General features: G+C 49.2%; 1 protein-coding gene across 2 annotated transcripts in view; it reads right to left on the bottom strand.

The window, feature by feature from the left end:
- PMFBP1 (polyamine modulated factor 1 binding protein 1) overlaps window positions 1-17,473 on the bottom strand; it is a 127,751-nt gene that overhangs the window by 52,628 nt on the left and 57,650 nt on the right. For both annotated transcript variants that reach the window (XM_069739112.1, XM_069739113.1), the window contains 4 exons: window positions 2,155-2,301; window positions 1,875-1,937; window positions 1,519-1,602; window positions 1,314-1,439 (listed from right to left, as the gene is read on the bottom strand). In XM_069739112.1, the coding sequence (XP_069595213.1) occupies window positions 1,314-1,439; window positions 1,519-1,602; window positions 1,875-1,937; window positions 2,155-2,301 (420 nt within the window). The remainder of the gene's footprint in view (window positions 1-1,313; window positions 1,440-1,518; window positions 1,603-1,874; window positions 1,938-2,154; window positions 2,302-17,473) is intronic.

Raw genomic sequence — 17,473 nt, 5'->3', positions numbered from 1 at the left:
TAGAGCTGTGACAGCCTATACGGTTCGCTCAGTCTTGGGACCCACTCCAGCACCGACTCCCAGGTTTCATTCTCCATTGGGCCCAGATCCCTCTCCCACTTAGCTCTCACGTTTATCGGAAATCCCAAAAGGTATGTATGCAGTAAATCTTTATAGAGGGTGGAATTCACCCCCATCGTAGTCCCTTCCCCGCACACATATTCCAACACTATATCTCCTTGGATTCTAACACATTCACCCCTATGCTGAGCTCCGAATGCGTTTCTCATCCGCAAATACGGATATTCGCCCGAGACCAAACTCCACCTGCAATTGGGAAAAGGATTTTAGCTCTCGCTGCTCAATTATCTGATACACGTAGTGAATCCCCTTGGCCTGCCACTCTGGTAGTACCCCCAGTGCCACAAACTCCGGTAAATTATTATTATGCCATAATGGGGAGAACCTGGTCAGACCCGCAACCCCATGAATTTGTTTCAATCTACATATCAAGAATATAGTTGGATACAGTTTCCCCAATGCCCCCAGGAAACCATCTTCCAGAGACTGTAGTACTGGACATCTTTTCGTCACCTTTTCCATCAATTGCTGTACCGCACTGGACAACCCCTCACGCGCCCAGCCCTTTAAATGGTGACCCTGGGCTGCAAAAAAATATACTTCAGGGTCCCATCTTCCTTGGGCTGCTGAAGCATCTCCAGTCTGATACGTGGGTATTGTCTCCCCCATACCAGACTCCTGAACAGGGAGTTAATCTGCCGAAATTTCCCACGCGGTATCCAAGCTGGGGCATTGTGGAGAACATAGTATATTTTAGGCATCAAAATCATTTAAATGAGATTCACCCTGCCCACCACCGACAAATGTAACTTAATCCAAGCGTCCACCTAACACCGGAGTCAGATTCCTATGTAGGAAGTCCGTGACTGGTACAGAGACCCATATCCCAAAGTACTGAAATTGATTTACCACTTGAATCATCCTTTTTATTAAAAAAAAAAAAATATATATATATATATATATATATATATATATATATATCCCAGATCTATAAAAGTCTGGTCTATCAAAATATAAAGAGTTAAATTAAATAGCGTAGCAAAAAAAAAAAACACACTTAAATAAAAAGTAATAATAATAAAAAAAAATAATATATATATTGTATATATAAGTTTGGTATTGCTGTAATAGTAATGGCCTTAAGAATCAGGTTTCTAGGTCATTTTTACTGCATAATGTAAATGCAAATTTAAAAAGAAAATATATATATATATATATCGCCGTTGAGTGTTTATAATGGGCAGATAAGGTACCTGTCTATGGGCCTCGTCTCTGTGGACGCCGCTCGTCTTCAGGTCTCTATGGAGCTGCTGGATTCTCCCGTGTCTCTGCTCCAGCTCGCGCTGCAGTCTGTACACCTGCTGCTCTTGGGCATCCAGCTGAACCGAAAGAAGTGTAATGGCAGTGAGGCACCAGCAGGAGGCGCATGACAGAGATGGAAATAATGACCAGCATTACCTCCGAGGAGAGGACATCCTGGGTGTTTTGCAGGGCGAGCATTTCATTCTGCGCGGCCTTAAGTTCAGCATCTCTTCGATCCAACTGGCAGGAAAGGCGATTTTTAAAAAAAGAGAGGGGTGTAATAACTTACTGCACTAGAAATATTCATCTTTAATTGACCCCATCTAATGTCCGAACCCAATACGCAAGTACCAGTTACCTGACAGCCACCATTGGAGACTAATAGACGTTGTAGGAAGTTAAAATATCTTTTTTTGTACAGTGAGAAAAATTGTTCATGGTTTTAAATAGGATGGAGAAGAAGTATGATTACAGCTCTGGAGTATAAGGATGTAAAGCTGTGATGCCCCTACCTCAGCCTTGAGCAAGTGATTGCTTCTGGATAAGGAAGAGCTTTCTGGAGGTCCACCACCGACCTGGGGGCGTAAAGTCACATTATTAACTCCTCACCAGATCCATGAAGCTATAACCACGGACAGTGGCTGCGGGAATCTTTGACGATCCTGCTGAGGACCATAGATAGAGACGAGACCCCCGCTGGAGGTGACTGACAGGTCTCGCTAACGTGTGTGTATGTAGGAAGACACCTGTCAATCATCAGGATGGATGCAGGCGGTGTCTGAGGCTCCTCACCGCTTGGCTCAAGGCTTTGACCTGGTTCTCCAGATGGTGTTTCTCCTGCAGGTGGATGACGGCCTTGGAGTCCTTCAGCGAGATCTCCTGGTGCAGGGCAGTGATGGTGTCCTGCAGCTCCTGTAAGCGCGCCTCCTTCTCTAGGACCTGACAAAGTCCAGCAAACACTTTACCAATATAACGATTTCTTGCACCGGATTACAATCAATGTATTCAATAAAAAAAAAATAAAACAGACTAATATATCAATATATGCAGTGTAAGTGGATTACTGCATGCAGTACCCCCAAGACCCGGAGAAAGACCTTCTCAACACATCAACAGGGACAGCAATGTGTCCAAAACCCTGATTCCATTGATGTGTTGCTTACTGGGCTGTGTTTTGCTGTTTCAGTACAATTAGTCTTTTATCATCAGGAGATTATCACTGCAGGACTAGGTATCTCGTGCCTCCTAGTCCAACCATGCCCCCACCACTGATTGGGCAACCTTCTGCCAATCAGTGACGTGGGCGGGATTAGACAGGGCTCAGCGTTCCGAGCTCTGCAGCAGAGAACATTGTGATTGTATCACGCAACTGCTGCACAGAGTAAACTAAGTGATACATCGCTGGAATCAGAGTCTCTGCCCCTACATCATGCCGCTGTCAGATTACATAGCAAAAACCTGGTCACATATTCCCTTTAAAGAAAAGGAAAGTTAATGCAAACTGGATCAAGCAAAAAATGAGTGATTTCCCTCAAAGTCTGTGATCCTATACTGTGCGTGGCATGTGCTTTGCGTTAGTACCCCCAAGTTCACCTGGGCAAAGCGCAATCCGTGGGCCACATTCAGCCCTCTGGCTGTTCCAGTCCAGCCCACAGACAGAGAGAGCCAAGGGGCTGAAAACCATGCCCTTCCAAGCCTGTCCACCGCTTCCCACTGTCACCGCTATCTGCATCCTCGGGATTGGTGGAGGAGGGGCAGTCGGCCCCTTCTTCCACCAATTGGCGTGAGACATAGGGAGGCTATGTGGGGTCCCATGCTGGACATAGGGAGGCTATGTGGGGTCTCATGCTGAACATAGGGAGGCTATGTGGGGTCTCATACTGGACATAGGGAGGCTATGTGGGGTCCCATGCTGGACATAGGGAGGCTATGTGGGGTCCCATGCTGGACATAGGGAGGCTATGTGGGGTCCCATGCTGGACATAGGGAGGCTATGTGGGGTCCCACGCTGGACATAGGGAGGCTATGTGGGGTCCCATGCTGGACATAGGGAGGCTATGTGGGGTCCCACGCTGGACATAGGGAGGCTATGTGGGGTGCCACGCTGGACATAGGGAGGCTATGTGGGGTCTCATGCTGGACATAGGGAGGCTATGTGGGGTCCCACGCTGGACATAGGGAGGCTATGTGGGGTCTCATGCTGGACATAGGGAGGCTATGTGGGGTCCCATGCTGGAATAGGGAGGCTATGTGGGGTCCCATGCTGGAATAGGGAGGCTATGTGGGGTCTCATGCTGGAATAGGGAGGCTATGTGGGGTCTCATGCTGGACATAGGGAGGCTATGTGGGGTCCCACGCTGGACATAGGGAGGCTATGTGGGGTCTCATGCTGGACATAGGGAGGCTATGTGGGGTCTCATGCTGGAATAGGGAGGCTATGTGGGGTCCCATGCTGGAATAGGGAGGCTATGTGGGGTCTCATGCTGGAATAGGGAGGCTATGTGGGGTCCCATGCTGGACATAGGGAGGCTATGTGGGGTCCCACGCTGGACATAGGGAGGCTATGTGGGGTCTCATGCTGGAATAGGGAGGCTATGTGGGGTCTCATGCTGGAATAGGGAGGCTATGTGGGGTCTCATGCTGGAATAGGGAGGCTATGTGGGGTCCCATGCTGGAATAGGGAGGCTATGTGGGGTCTCATGCTGGAATAGGGAGGCTATGTGGGGTCCCATGCTGGACATAGGGAGGCTATGTGGGGTCCCACGCTGGACATAGGGAGGCTATGTGGGGTCTCATGCTGGAATAGGGAGGCTATGTGGGGTCTCATGCTGGAATAGGGAGGCTATGTGGGGTCTCATGCTGGAATAGGGAGGCTATGTGGGGTCTCATGCTGGACATAGGGAGGCTATGTGGGGTCTCATGCTGGAATAGGGAGGCTATGTGGGGTCTCATGCTGGACATAGGGAGGCTATGTGGGGTCTCATGCTGGACATAGGGAGGCTATGTGGGGTCTCATGCTGGACATAGGGAGGCTATGTGGGGTCCCATGCTGGAATAGGGAGGCTATGTGGGGTCTCATGCTGGAATAGGGAGGCTATGTGGGGTCTCATGCTGGAATAGGGAGGCTATGTTGGGCCTCTTACAGTATATAAGGGGCTTATATGATATATAGGAGGCGCTGTGTGAGGCAAAAATGGTATCTAGGGGACGTCAGCATACTTAATTCTGCTCAATATTAAGTGATATAATTATTAACTGTAATTTTTATGTTAATATTAATATTGAGCAGAATTAATTTCATCCTATTGGTTCTGCCCTCCACAATAGTCACTGTCTCTTATGTGACCCCTCGGGAAAACTAATTGCCTGCCCCTGCCCTAGAGGCATGGCACATGTGCCCAGAGGATCGAGGATTTACAACACTCTTTATTCCTGCGTCACGTTTACGTCAGGGCTGCAGCCAGCGCTCCTGCCTACACGCACCTACCGACAGCAAAGATCACAGCAAAAATGGTTTTCATTTTATTCATTGACGTGGCCATACGGGGGGCTTGTTTTTTTTTATGCGAGATGAGCTCTAGTTTTGAATGCCACTATTTATTTTAAAATATAACACACTGAAAAAAGGGGGGGAAAAAAACCAAGTGCAGTGAAATAAAAAAAAAAATGGCCATGATTTTTTGTTTTTACAGAGCTCCTTGTGCAGTAATAATGTTCGGGGAATAGGATTTTGAAGGTTAGTACAACTATGGCGATATCATATTTTAGTGGTTAAAAAAAATTCTGAAACTCCACCCCCCAAAAAATTGTATTGCCACTCTCCATGACCTGTAATGTTTAAAGGGAACACGTCACCCCCCAAAATCGAAGGTGAGCTAAGCCCACCAGCATCAGGGGCTTATCTACAGCATTCTGTAATGCATTCTGTAATGCTGTATATAAGCCCCCGATGTATCCTGAAAGATGAGAAAGAGAGGAGGGGACTTGAACCTGCAATGGTGGTAATGCAGTATACAGTGTAATTGTGGTTCACAGGACCAAGATGGCAGCTACGTGGACCTTCAGTAGGTACAATAATGGGAGATCCGATAGATAGGAGCTAATACACATAATGCAGCAGCACGTAAATGGTTAACAGCAGTGACTGGATTAAATGCTGATGTCAGTAATTGACAGTAGAATGTAAATGGTTAACAGCAGTGACTAGAGCCAGCATCAGTCGCTGCTGATAAAAGACAGATGCGGGCTAAATAACACAGCCGACACCTGCTGCGTATGAAGCGGGCTCGGCTCCTGAGCCTGCTCTATACATCCTTCAGGGACCAATGATGAAGTAATACATTCAGGGGCCACACATTGTACACACCAAGTGCCATTACGGCAGAAATAGATAATGCTCCTGCCACGCTGCAGAAACAGGAATAGAAGAACGTGACAACAAACGAGGTTGTGATTGTCCTGCTCCTGCGGAAGTGTAGAGCGACTGGCGAGGCCATGCTGATAGCGCCCCCTCCTGTGGTGCCAACACAAACTATTACATGCAGTGCCAAGCAAAAGATGATCAGCCCTATGTGCATTAGTAATAACTCAACTGTTAGAACTCACCAAAAACAATAAACAACAGTAACCGATGCTTTATTTTTTAGTTCATAAATCAATACCAGGGATTCAAGCTTGAGGAGGCTAATTTGCATATTCCAGGTGCCTTCTGGGAAAAGCGAAGAGTCTCCCTAAGCTAGAAGATCGTTGGGTACAGCCGGGACCAGCTGCTTGGAAAGAATCACCAAACCGCGCGCCTTATGGCGCGCAAATTTTTGCCTGTAGGACATTAATGCAAGAGAGCTTGGCTGAGTAGATGATTACACAAGAAGGAAAACACACAGCAAGTCAGCAGGATCTAGGAGCAACATGGCAGATGTGACAACCTACATGGTGAGCTGCAGCATGTGCTACATGTTCACAGATCGACCAGAAGAAGAATCCAAGAATCCACCTGTCAGAAGTGTAGACTAGTGGCCCTTTTAGAAGAAAAGGTGCGGGGTCTGGAAGAAAGAATAGCAACTTTGAAACTCATCAAAGAGAATGAAGACTTCCTAGACAGAACAGAAGCATCTCTACTGGTCACAGAAGGTGAAAAAAGTGTCAGAGAACCTCCAAAAGCAGATGAGTGGAAGCATGTGACCAAAAGAAGCAAGAAGACCATGGAGAAATCACCAACCACACAACTGAAGAACCGATATCAAATCTTTGTAGAGGATGAAGATGGCACACCTAAGGCTGAAGCAATACCAGCAAGCAAAAAAGAAAAGGGCACACAGCAACAAGTGACAGCAAAAAGTACAGCCAAGAAGCAACGAAGAGTGGTGGTGGTGGGAGACTCACTACTGAGAGGCACCGAAGCAGCCATCTGCAGACCGGACATAACTGCAAGAGAAGTATGCTGCCTTCCAGGTGCGATGATCAAGGATGTGACCGATAGGATACCAAAGCTCTTCAGCTCCAAGGACGTCCACCCATTTCTTCTGATACATGTTGGCACCAATGACACGGCAAGGAAGGACCTACCGACAATCTGCAAGGACTTTGAAGAGTTGGGGAAGAAAGTAAAGGAACTGGATGCACAGGTAGTTTTTTCTTCTATCCTTCCAGTAGACGGGCATGGCACCAGGAGATGGAACAGGATCCTTGATGCAAACAACTGGCTAAGACGATGGTGCAGACAACAAGGATTTGGATTCCTGGACCACGGTGTGAATTACTTGTACGATGGACTCCTCGCCAGAGACGGACTACACCTCAACAAACCTGGGAAACACACATTCGCCAGAAGACTCGCTACACTCATCAAGAGGGCGTTAAACTAGAAGAAGAGGGGACGGGAAGAAAAACATTAGACTTGAACAAAGAAGATCCAGGAAAACATACTCAGAAGGGAGGTAAGAACATTTCTAAAAACAATCCACAGCGAGGAGATTGGAACAAAACAAAATCCTCTATACTGCATGCTCGCAAACGCCAGAAGCCTGACAAACAAGATGGAAGAACTAGAAGCAGAAATATCTACAGGTAACTTTGACATAGTGGGAATAACCGAGACATGGTTAGATGAAAGCTATGACTGGGCAGTTAACTTACAGGGTTACAGTCTGTTTAGAAAGGATCGTAAAAATCGGAGAGGAGGAGGGGTTTGTCTCTATGTAAAGTCTTGTCTAAAGTCCACTTTAAGGGAGGATATTAGCGAAGGAAATGAGGATGTCGAGTCCATATGGGTCGAAATTCATGGAGGGAAAAATGGTAACAAAATTCTCATTGGGGTCTGTTACAAACCCCCAAATATAACAGAAACCATGGAAAGTCTACTTCTAAAGCAGATAGATGAAGCTGCAACCCATAATGAGGTCCTGGTTATGGGGGACTTTAACTACCCGGATATTAACTGGGAAACAGAAACCTGTGAAACCCATAAAGGCAACAGGTTTCTGCTAATAACCAAGAAAAATTATCTTTCACAATTGGTGCAGAATCCAACCAGAGGAGCAGCACTTTTAGACCTAATACTATCTAATAGACCTGACAGAATAACAAATCTGCAGGTGGTCGGGCATCTAGGAAATAGCGACCACAATATTGTACAGTTTCACCTGTCTTTCACTAGGGGGACTTGTCAGGGAGTCACAAAAACATTAAACTTTAGGAAGGCAAAGTTTGAACAGCTTAGAGATGCCCTTAATCTGGTAGACTGGGACAATATCCTCAGAAATAAGAATACAGATAATAAATGGGAAATGTTTAAGAACATCCTAAATAGGCAGTGTAAGCGGTTTATACCTTGTGGGAATAAAAGGACTAGAAATAGGAAAAACCCAATGTGGCTAAACAAAGAAGTAAGACAGGCAATTAACAGTAAAAAGAAAGCATTTGCACTACTAAAGCAGGATGGCACCATTGAAGCTCTAAAAAACTATAGGGAGAAAAATACTTTATCTAAAAAACTAATTAAAGCTGCCAAAAAGGAAACAGAGAAGCACATTGCTAAGGAGAGTAAAACTAATCCCAAACTGTTCTTCAACTATATCAATAGTAAAAGAATAAAAACTGAAAATGTAGGCCCCTTAAAAAATAGTGAGGAAAGAATGGTTGTAGATGACGAGGAAAAAGCTAACATATTAAACACCTTCTTCTCCACGGTATTCACGGTGGAAAATGAAATGCTAGGTGAAATCCCAAGAAACAATGAAAACCCTATATTAAGGGTCACCAATCTAACCCAAGAAGAGGTGCGAAACCGGCTAAATAAGATTAAAATAGATAAATCTCCGGGTCCGGATGGCATACACCCACGAGTACTAAGAGAACTAAGTAATGTAATAGATAAACCATTATTTCTTATTTTTAGGGACTCTATAGCGACAGGGTCTGTTCCGCAGGATTGGCGCACAGCAAATGTGGTGCCAATATTCAAAAAGGGCTCTAAAAGTGAACCTGGAAATTATAGGCCAGTAAGTCTAACCTCTATTGTTGGTAAAATATTTGAAGGGTTTCTGCGGGATGTTATTCTGGATTATCTCAATGAGAATAACTGTTTAACTCCATATCAGCATGGGTTTATGAGAAATCGCTCCTGTCAAACCAATCTAATCAGTTTTTATGAAGAGGTAAGCTATAGGCTGGACCACGGTGAGTCATTGGACGTGGTATATCTCGATTTTTCCAAAGCGTTTGATACCGTGCCGCACAAGAGGTTGGTACACAAAATGAGAATGCTTGGTCTGGGGGAAATTGTGTGTAAATGGGTTAGTAACTGGCTTAGTGATAGAAAGCAGAGGGTGGTTATAAATGGTATAGTCTCTAACTGGGTCGCTGTGACCAGTGGGGTACCGCAGGGGTCGGTATTGGGACCTGTTCTCTTCAACATATTCATTAATGATCTGGTAGAAGGTTTACACAGTAAAATATCGATATTTGCAGATGATACAAAACTATGTAAAGCAGTTAATACAAGAGAAGATAGTATTCTGCTACAGATGGATCTGGATAAGTTGGAAACTTGGGCTGAAAGGTGGCAGATGAGGTTTAACAATGATAAATGTAAGGTTATACACATGGGAAGAAGGAATCAATATCACCATTACACACTGAACGGGAAACCACTGGGTAAATCTGACAGGGAGAAGGACTTGGGGATCCTAGTTAATGATAAACTTACCTGGAGCAGCCAGTGCCAGGCAGCAGCTGCCAAGGCAAACAGGATCATGGGGTGCATTAAAAGAGGTCTGGATACACATGATGAGAGCATTATACTGCCTCTGTACAAATCCCTAGTTAGACCGCACATGGAGTACTGTGTCCAGTTTTGGGCACCGGTGCTCAGGAAGGATATAATGGAACTAGAGAGAGTACAAAGGAGGGCAACAAAATTAATAAAGGGGATGGGAGAACTACAATACCCAGATAGATTAGCGAAATTAGGATTATTTAGTCTAGAAAAAAGACGACTGAGGGGCGATCTAATAACCATGTATAAGTATATAAGGGGACAATACAAATATCTCGCTGAGGATCTGTTTATACCAAGGAAGGTGACGGGCACAAGGGGGCATTCTTTGCGTCTGGAGGAGAGAAGGTTTTTCCACCAACATAGAAGAGGATTCTTTACTGTTAGGGCAGTGAGAATCTGGAATTGCTTGCCTGAGGAGGTGGTGATGGCGAACTCAGTCGAGGGGTTCAAGAGAGGCCTGGATGTCTTCCTGGAGCAGAACAATATTATATCATACAATTATTAGGTTCTGTAGAAGGACGTAGATCTGGGGATTTATTATGATGGAGTATAGGCTGAACTGGATGGACAAATGTCTTTTTTCGGCCTTACTAACTATGTTACTATGTAATACTACACAAGAAAATAGGAATCTTTGTAAAATATCATCAAAAAATCTCCATCAGTATTGATCTTTTATCAATGGCTGACCGCTGGTGCTTGTAATATTCTATGGAGGAGGAGGAGCTAGAGCCAGATATAGACGTTCCCGTTGCAAGTTCTCCATAGAACTTTATAAGCACCAACTGTCTTATCTCAGTAATGGGAAAGTCTGTATTGTCGGAGGACAATTAACTAGGAAAAAGAAGCAGATTTCTCTGAGCTTGTTATTTTCACATGAACTATTGATTTATGACTTATCGCTCGATTAATGCTGAAATAGTAAACTATCTGTACGATAGGGAATAACTTACTAAACGCTGGTGGTTACGACCGCTGGGACCTCTAGTGAACCCCCGAACAGGGTCTCTGGACTCTTCCCAGGAGAAGTGGAGGCGCTACTGGAGTAAGCCAAGCTTAGTGCTCAGGATCGGGCTCTAAAGCCCCAATCTTCGGATCAGCAGTGGTCAGTAAATGGCCGCCTACCCTGTGGTTACGGGATTACTTACTAGCTTGGGAATAACCCTTTAAAGTAACACATATGATACCATCTCTAGAATGCGCTGATCGCACCCCCAGCCTGTACATGAGCCAAGTCTTGGCAGCAGCTAATGAGTTAGAGGACACCATGAGTGATCGCTATCAGGAGCCATAGGCAACAGCTTGCCATTAGACTGGGGCTCGCTAATGTACTCGGAGTCCATTACTCAGTCATCGATCAGATGGCCGCACTTCGTGGTGATAGATTCCTGCGCGGTGATCTGTAAGGTGCTGCCAGGCAGATGTAGCTGGGAGGACGGAGCAGGGTGAATACATGGGAGTAGCAGCCAGTAAATCTTCCTCTCTCCCAGCAGCTGCAGATTAATGGCCGAGGGATGGAAGAGTGTCCAGTGTGACTGTGCCGGCGGCCGGGGATCCCATCATTCACGCCCGCCTCGTCTCTACATCATAGCGTAGACAGAGCCCCGGTTATCCCCCCGCATATATCCTCACTGCGAAGCCACCCGGGGAATCACCATGGATCGCTATCACTACACATTACCAATCAGCAGCATTGGGACATTTTTCACTTAAAATATTAAATCATTTTTCTTTAAGTTTTTTTTTTTTTTGCTTCATTTTCATAATTAATTTCCCCTTCTGGGAAACAATCATCCAACTTTCCTGGGACCCAGATAATCTGCCCAGCAAGGACCATCGCTGTATAACTAAGGAGATGTGACAAAGAACTACCTACACCTGGGACGACCAACCTGTGGAGCTCCAGCTGCTGCCGGACTACAACTACCAGCATGCCATGGCCGCATGCATCAGTCAGGGCATGACAGGAGTTGGAGTTCTGCACCATCTTGAAAACTACCAGTTCGGAAACTCTGCCCTCCACTGTCTGAAAGCCTCAAAAGAAAAACATTTTGCATTTCCGAACAGCTCAGATAATCAGGAAATCACCGACAAAACCCCGTCCCCAAACCTCACAGACGTGGCAATTACCAGGAAATAAACCGTGCAGGTAACAGCTGCGGTGCCATCCCCCACATGACCGCCAACCACATACTCCACCATCCCCCGCATGACCACCAAACACATTCTCCGCCATCCCCCACATGACCGCCAACCACATACTCCGCCATCCCCCGCATGACCACCAACCACATTCTCCGCCATCCACCACATGACCGCCAACCACAATCTCCACCATCCCCCGCATGACCGCCAACCACATTCTCCGCCATCCCCCACATGACCGCCAACCACAATCTCCACCATCCCCCACATGACCGCCAACCATATTCTCCACCATCCCCCACAAGACCGCCAACCACATTCTCCGCCATCCCCCACATGACCGCCAACCACATTCTCCACCATCCCCCACATGACCGCCAACCACATTCTCCACTATCCCCCACAAGACCACCAACCACATTCTCCGCCATCCCCCACATGACCGCCAACCACATTCTCCGCCATCCCCCAAGTGACCGCCAACCATATTCTCCACCATCCCCCACATGACCGCCAACCACATACTCCACTATCCCCCACATGACCGCCAACCACGTTCTCCGCCATCCCCCACATGACCACCAAGCACATACTCCGCCATCCCCCACATGACCGCCAACCACATACTCCACTATCCCCCACATGACCGCCAACCACGTTCTCCGCCATCCCCACATGACCACCAAGCACATACTCCGCCATCCCCCACATGACCGCCAACCACATTCTCCGCCATCCCCCAAGTGACCGCCAACCATATTCTCCACCATCCCCCACATGACCGCCAACCACATACTCCACTATCCCCCACATGACCGCCAACCACGTTCTCCGCCATCCCCCACATGACCACCAAGCACATACTCCGCCATCCCCCACATGACCGCCAACCACATTCTCCGCCATTCCCCACATGACCGCCAACCACATTCTCCACCATCCCCCACATACTCCACCATCCCCCACATGGCCACCAACCACGATCTCCGCCATCCCCCACATGACCGCCAACCATATACTCCGCCATCCCCCACATGACTGCCAACCACATACTCCACCATCCCCCCACATGGCAACCAACCACGTTCTCCGCCATCCCCCACATGACCGCCAACCACATACTCCGCCATCCCCCACATGACCGCCAACCACATACTCCACCATCCCTCACATGGCAACCAACCACGTTCTCCGCCATCCCCCAAATGACCACCAACCACATTCTCCGCCATCCCCCACATGACCGCCAACCACATTCTCCACCATCCCCCACATACTCCACCATCCCCCACATGGCCACCAACCACGTTCTCCGCCATCCCCCACATGACCGCCAACCACATACTCCACTATCCCCCACATGACCGCCAACCACATACTCCACCATCCCCCACATGACCGCCAACCACGTTCTCCGCCATCCCCCAAATGATCGCCAACCACATACTCCACTATCCCCCACATGACCGCCAACCACATACTCCACCATCCCCCACATGGCAACCAACCACGTTCTCCGCCATCCCCCAAATGATCGCCAACCACATACTCCGCCATCCCCCACATGACCGCTAACCACATTCTCCGCCATCCCCCACATGACCACCAACCACATACTCCACCATCCCCCACATGACCACCAACCACATACTCCGCCATCCCCCACATGAGCGCCAACCACGCTGTCCTCCCCCCACAGGACCGCAATCACAGTGCCCTACCCAATAGGGCCACAGTCCAAAGGGCCCTTTGGGGAAAACATGCACAGTGCCATCATCCACAGTGCCCTTCCCATAAGGAAAAAAAGAGTAGTGCCCTCCCCCAACAGTGCCATCATCCACATTGAAAACATGCGCAGTGCCCTCCCCCACAGTGCCTTACCCATAGGGTAATTCCATGGTAGCTTACGTTACAACACAGTTACAAAGATGATGGTAACTTACCTTACAATAAGTTTAACACAATAAATGGTAACATACTGTAACATAAGTTACTATACTGTGCGGTAACGTAAGTTATCTATATTTCTTGTAAAAAAAATGTTGCTTTTAACTTGACAGGTTAAAAGAATTTTTTTTAATTTAAAGTTGCTGGGACTATGGTGTTTTAATACAATAAAAAATAGCGCTTCTCCCCCGTTTAGTAGAACAGAAAACTTGGCAGACTCATGAAGGACAATTGCCTTTCCTTTTTTTTGTAATGTAAGTTACCAAGTAATAACACTGTATTTTGTATTTAATTTTATTGTTGAAAAATCAATCTGTGTTGAAATCTATTGAGAATAGTTTAATGTACAATATACATTCACTCCTTTTTGTGCCTGCCTTCAAAGAACAGTCTGTAGCCAGTTTTTGGCTTGTAAATGTAAGTTACCATGGAATGACACCATAGAGAAAACATGCACAGGGCCCTGTCCCACAGTGCCATCATCCACAGTTCCCTCCCCCATAGGGAAAACATGCGCAGTGCCCTCCACCACAGTGCCATCATCCACAGTGCCCTCCCCCATAGGGAAAACATGCGCAGTGCCCTCCACCACAGTGCTGTCATCCACAGTGCCTTCCCCATAGGGAAAACATGCGCAGTGCCCTCCACCACAGTGCTGTCATCCACAGTGCCTTCCCCATAAGGAAAACATGCGCAGGGCCCTGCCCCACAGTGCCATCATCCACAGTGCCCTCCCCCATAGGGAAAACATGCGCAGGGCCCTGCCCCACAGTGCCATCATCCACAGTGCCCTCCCCCATAGGGAAAACATGCGCAGGGCCCTGCCCCACAGTGCCATCATCCACAGTGCCCTCCCCCATAGGGAAAACATGCGCAGGGCCCTGCCCCACAGTGCCATCATCCACAGTGCCCTCCCCCATAGGGAAAACATGCGCAGGGCCCTGCCCCACAGTGCCATCATCCACAGTGCCCTCCCCCATAGGGAAAACATGCGCAGTGCCCTCCACCACAGTGCTGTCATCCACAGTGCCTTCCCCATAAGGAAAACATGCGCAGGGCCCTGCCCCACAGTGCCATCATCCACAGTGCCCTCCCCCATAGGGAAAACATGCGCAGGGCCCTGCCCCACAGTGCCATCATCCACAGTGCCCTCCCCCATAGGGAAAACATGCGCAGGGCCCTGCCCCACAGTGCCATCATCCACAGTGCCCTCCTCCATAGAAAACCATGCGCAGCGCCCTGCCCCACAGTGCTATCATCCACAGTGCCCTCCCCATAGGGAAAACATGCGCAGGGCCCTGCCCCACAGTGCCATCATCCAAAGTGCCCTCCTCCATAGAAAAACATGCACAGCGCCCTGCCCCACAGTGCTATCATCCACAGTGCCCTCCCCCATAGGGAAAACATGCGCAGGGCCCTGCCCCACAGTGCCATCATCCACAGTGCCCTCCTCCATAGAAAACCATGCGCAGCGCCCTGCCCCACAGTGCTATCATCCACAGTGCCCTCCCCATAGGGAAAACATGCGCAGGGCCCTGCCCCACAGTGCCATCATCCAAAGTGCCCTCCTCCATAGAAAAACATGCACAGCGCCCTGCCCTACAGTGCCTTCACCCATAGGGAAAACATGTGCAGGGCCCTCCACCACAGTGCCATTATCCACAGTGCCCTCCCGCATAGGGAAAACATGCGCAGGGCCCTCCACCACAGTGCCATCATCCACAGTGCCCTCCCCCATAGGGAAAACATGCGCAGGGCCTTTCTACACAGTGTCATCATCCACAGTGCCCTCCCCCATAGGGAAAACATGCGCAGCTCCCTGCCTCACAGTGCCATCATCCACAGTGCCCTCCTCCATAGAAAAGCATGCGCAGCACCCTGCCCCACAGTGCCATCATCCAAAGTGCCCTCCTTCATAGAAAAACATGCGCAGCGCCCTGCCCCACAGTGCCTTTGCCCATAGGGAAAACATGTGCAGGGTCCTCCACCACAGTGCCATTATCCACAGTGCCCTCCCCCATAGGGAAAACATGTGCAGGGCCCTCCACCACAGTGCCATCATCAACAGTGCCCTCCCCCATAGGGAAAACATGTGCAGGGCCCTCCACCACAGTGCCATCATCCACAGTGCCATCCCCCATAGGGAAAACATGCGCAGGGCCCTGCCCCACAGTGCCATCATCCACAGTGCCCTCCCCCATAGGGAAAACATGCGCAGGGCCCTGCCCCACAGTGCCATCATCCACAGTGCCCTCCCCCATAGGGAAAACATGCGCAGGGCCCTGCCCCACAGTGCCATCATCCACAGTGCCCTCCCCCATAGGGAAAACATGCGCAGTGCCCTCCACCACAGTGCTGTCATCCACAGTGCCTTCCCCATAAGGAAAACATGCGCAGGGCCCTGCCCCACAGTGCCATCATCCACAGTGCCCTCCCCCATAGGGAAAACATGCGCAGGGCCCTGCCCCACAGTGCCATCATCCACAGTGCCCTCCCCCATAGGGAAAACATGCGCAGGGCCCTGCCCCACAGTGCCATCATCCACAGTGCCCTCCTCCATAGAAAACCATGCGCAGCGCCCTGCCCCACAGTGCTATCATCCACAGTGCCCTCCCCATAGGGAAAACATGCGCAGGGCCCTGCCCCACAGTGCCATCATCCAAAGTGCCCTCCTCCATAGAAAAACATGCACAGCGCCCTGCCCCACAGTGCTATCATCCACAGTGCCCTCCCCCATAGGGAAAACATGCGCAGGGCCCTGCCCCACAGTGCCATCATCCACAGTGCCCTCCTCCATAGAAAACCATGCGCAGCGCCCTGCCCCACAGTGCTATCATCCACAGTGCCCTCCCCATAGGGAAAACATGCGCAGGGCCCTGCCCCACAGTGCCATCATCCAAAGTGCCCTCCTCCATAGAAAAACATGCACAGCGCCCTGCCCTACAGTGCCTTCACCCATAGGGAAAACATGTGCAGGGCCCTCCACCACAGTGCCATTATCCACAGTGCCCTCCCGCATAGGGAAAACATGCGCAGGGCCCTCCACCACAGTGCCATCATCCACAGTGCCCTCCCCCATAGGGAAAACATGCGCAGGGCCTTTCTACACAGTGTCATCATCCACAGTGCCCTCCCCCATAGGGAAAACATGCGCAGCTCCCTGCCTCACAGTGCCATCATCCACAGTGCCCTCCTCCATAGAAAAGCATGCGCAGCACCCTGCCCCACAGTGCCATCATCCAAAGTGCCCTCCTTCATAGAAAAACATGCGCAGCGCCCTGCCCCACAGTGCCTTTGCCCATAGGGAAAACATGTGCAGGGTCCTCCACCACAGTGCCATTATCCACAGTGCCCTCCCCCATAGGGAAAACATGTGCAGGGCCCTCCACCACAGTGCCATCATCAACAGTGCCCTCCCCCATAGGGAAAACATGTGCAGGGCCCTCCACCACAGTGCCATCATCCACAGTGCCATCCCCCATAGGGAAAACATGTGCAGGGCCCTGCCCCACAGTGCCATCATCCACAGTGCCATCCCCCATAGGGAAAACATGTGCAGGGCCCTCCACCACAGTGCCATCATCCACAGTGCCATCCCCCATAGGGAAAACATGTGCAGGGCCCTCCACCACAGTGCCATCATCAACAGTGCCCTCCCCCATAGGGAAAACAAGCGCAGGGCTCTGCCCCACAGTGCCATCATCCACAGTGCCCTCCCCCGTAGGGAAAACATGTGCAGGG

The sequence above is a fragment of the Ranitomeya imitator genome, chromosome 9 (assembly GCF_032444005.1).
Source record: "Ranitomeya imitator isolate aRanImi1 chromosome 9, aRanImi1.pri, whole genome shotgun sequence".
Taxonomy (NCBI): domain Eukaryota; kingdom Metazoa; phylum Chordata; class Amphibia; order Anura; family Dendrobatidae; genus Ranitomeya; species Ranitomeya imitator.
The sequence above is the reverse complement of the archived record's forward strand: the minus strand, read 5'-3'. Positions and strand labels throughout refer to the sequence as shown.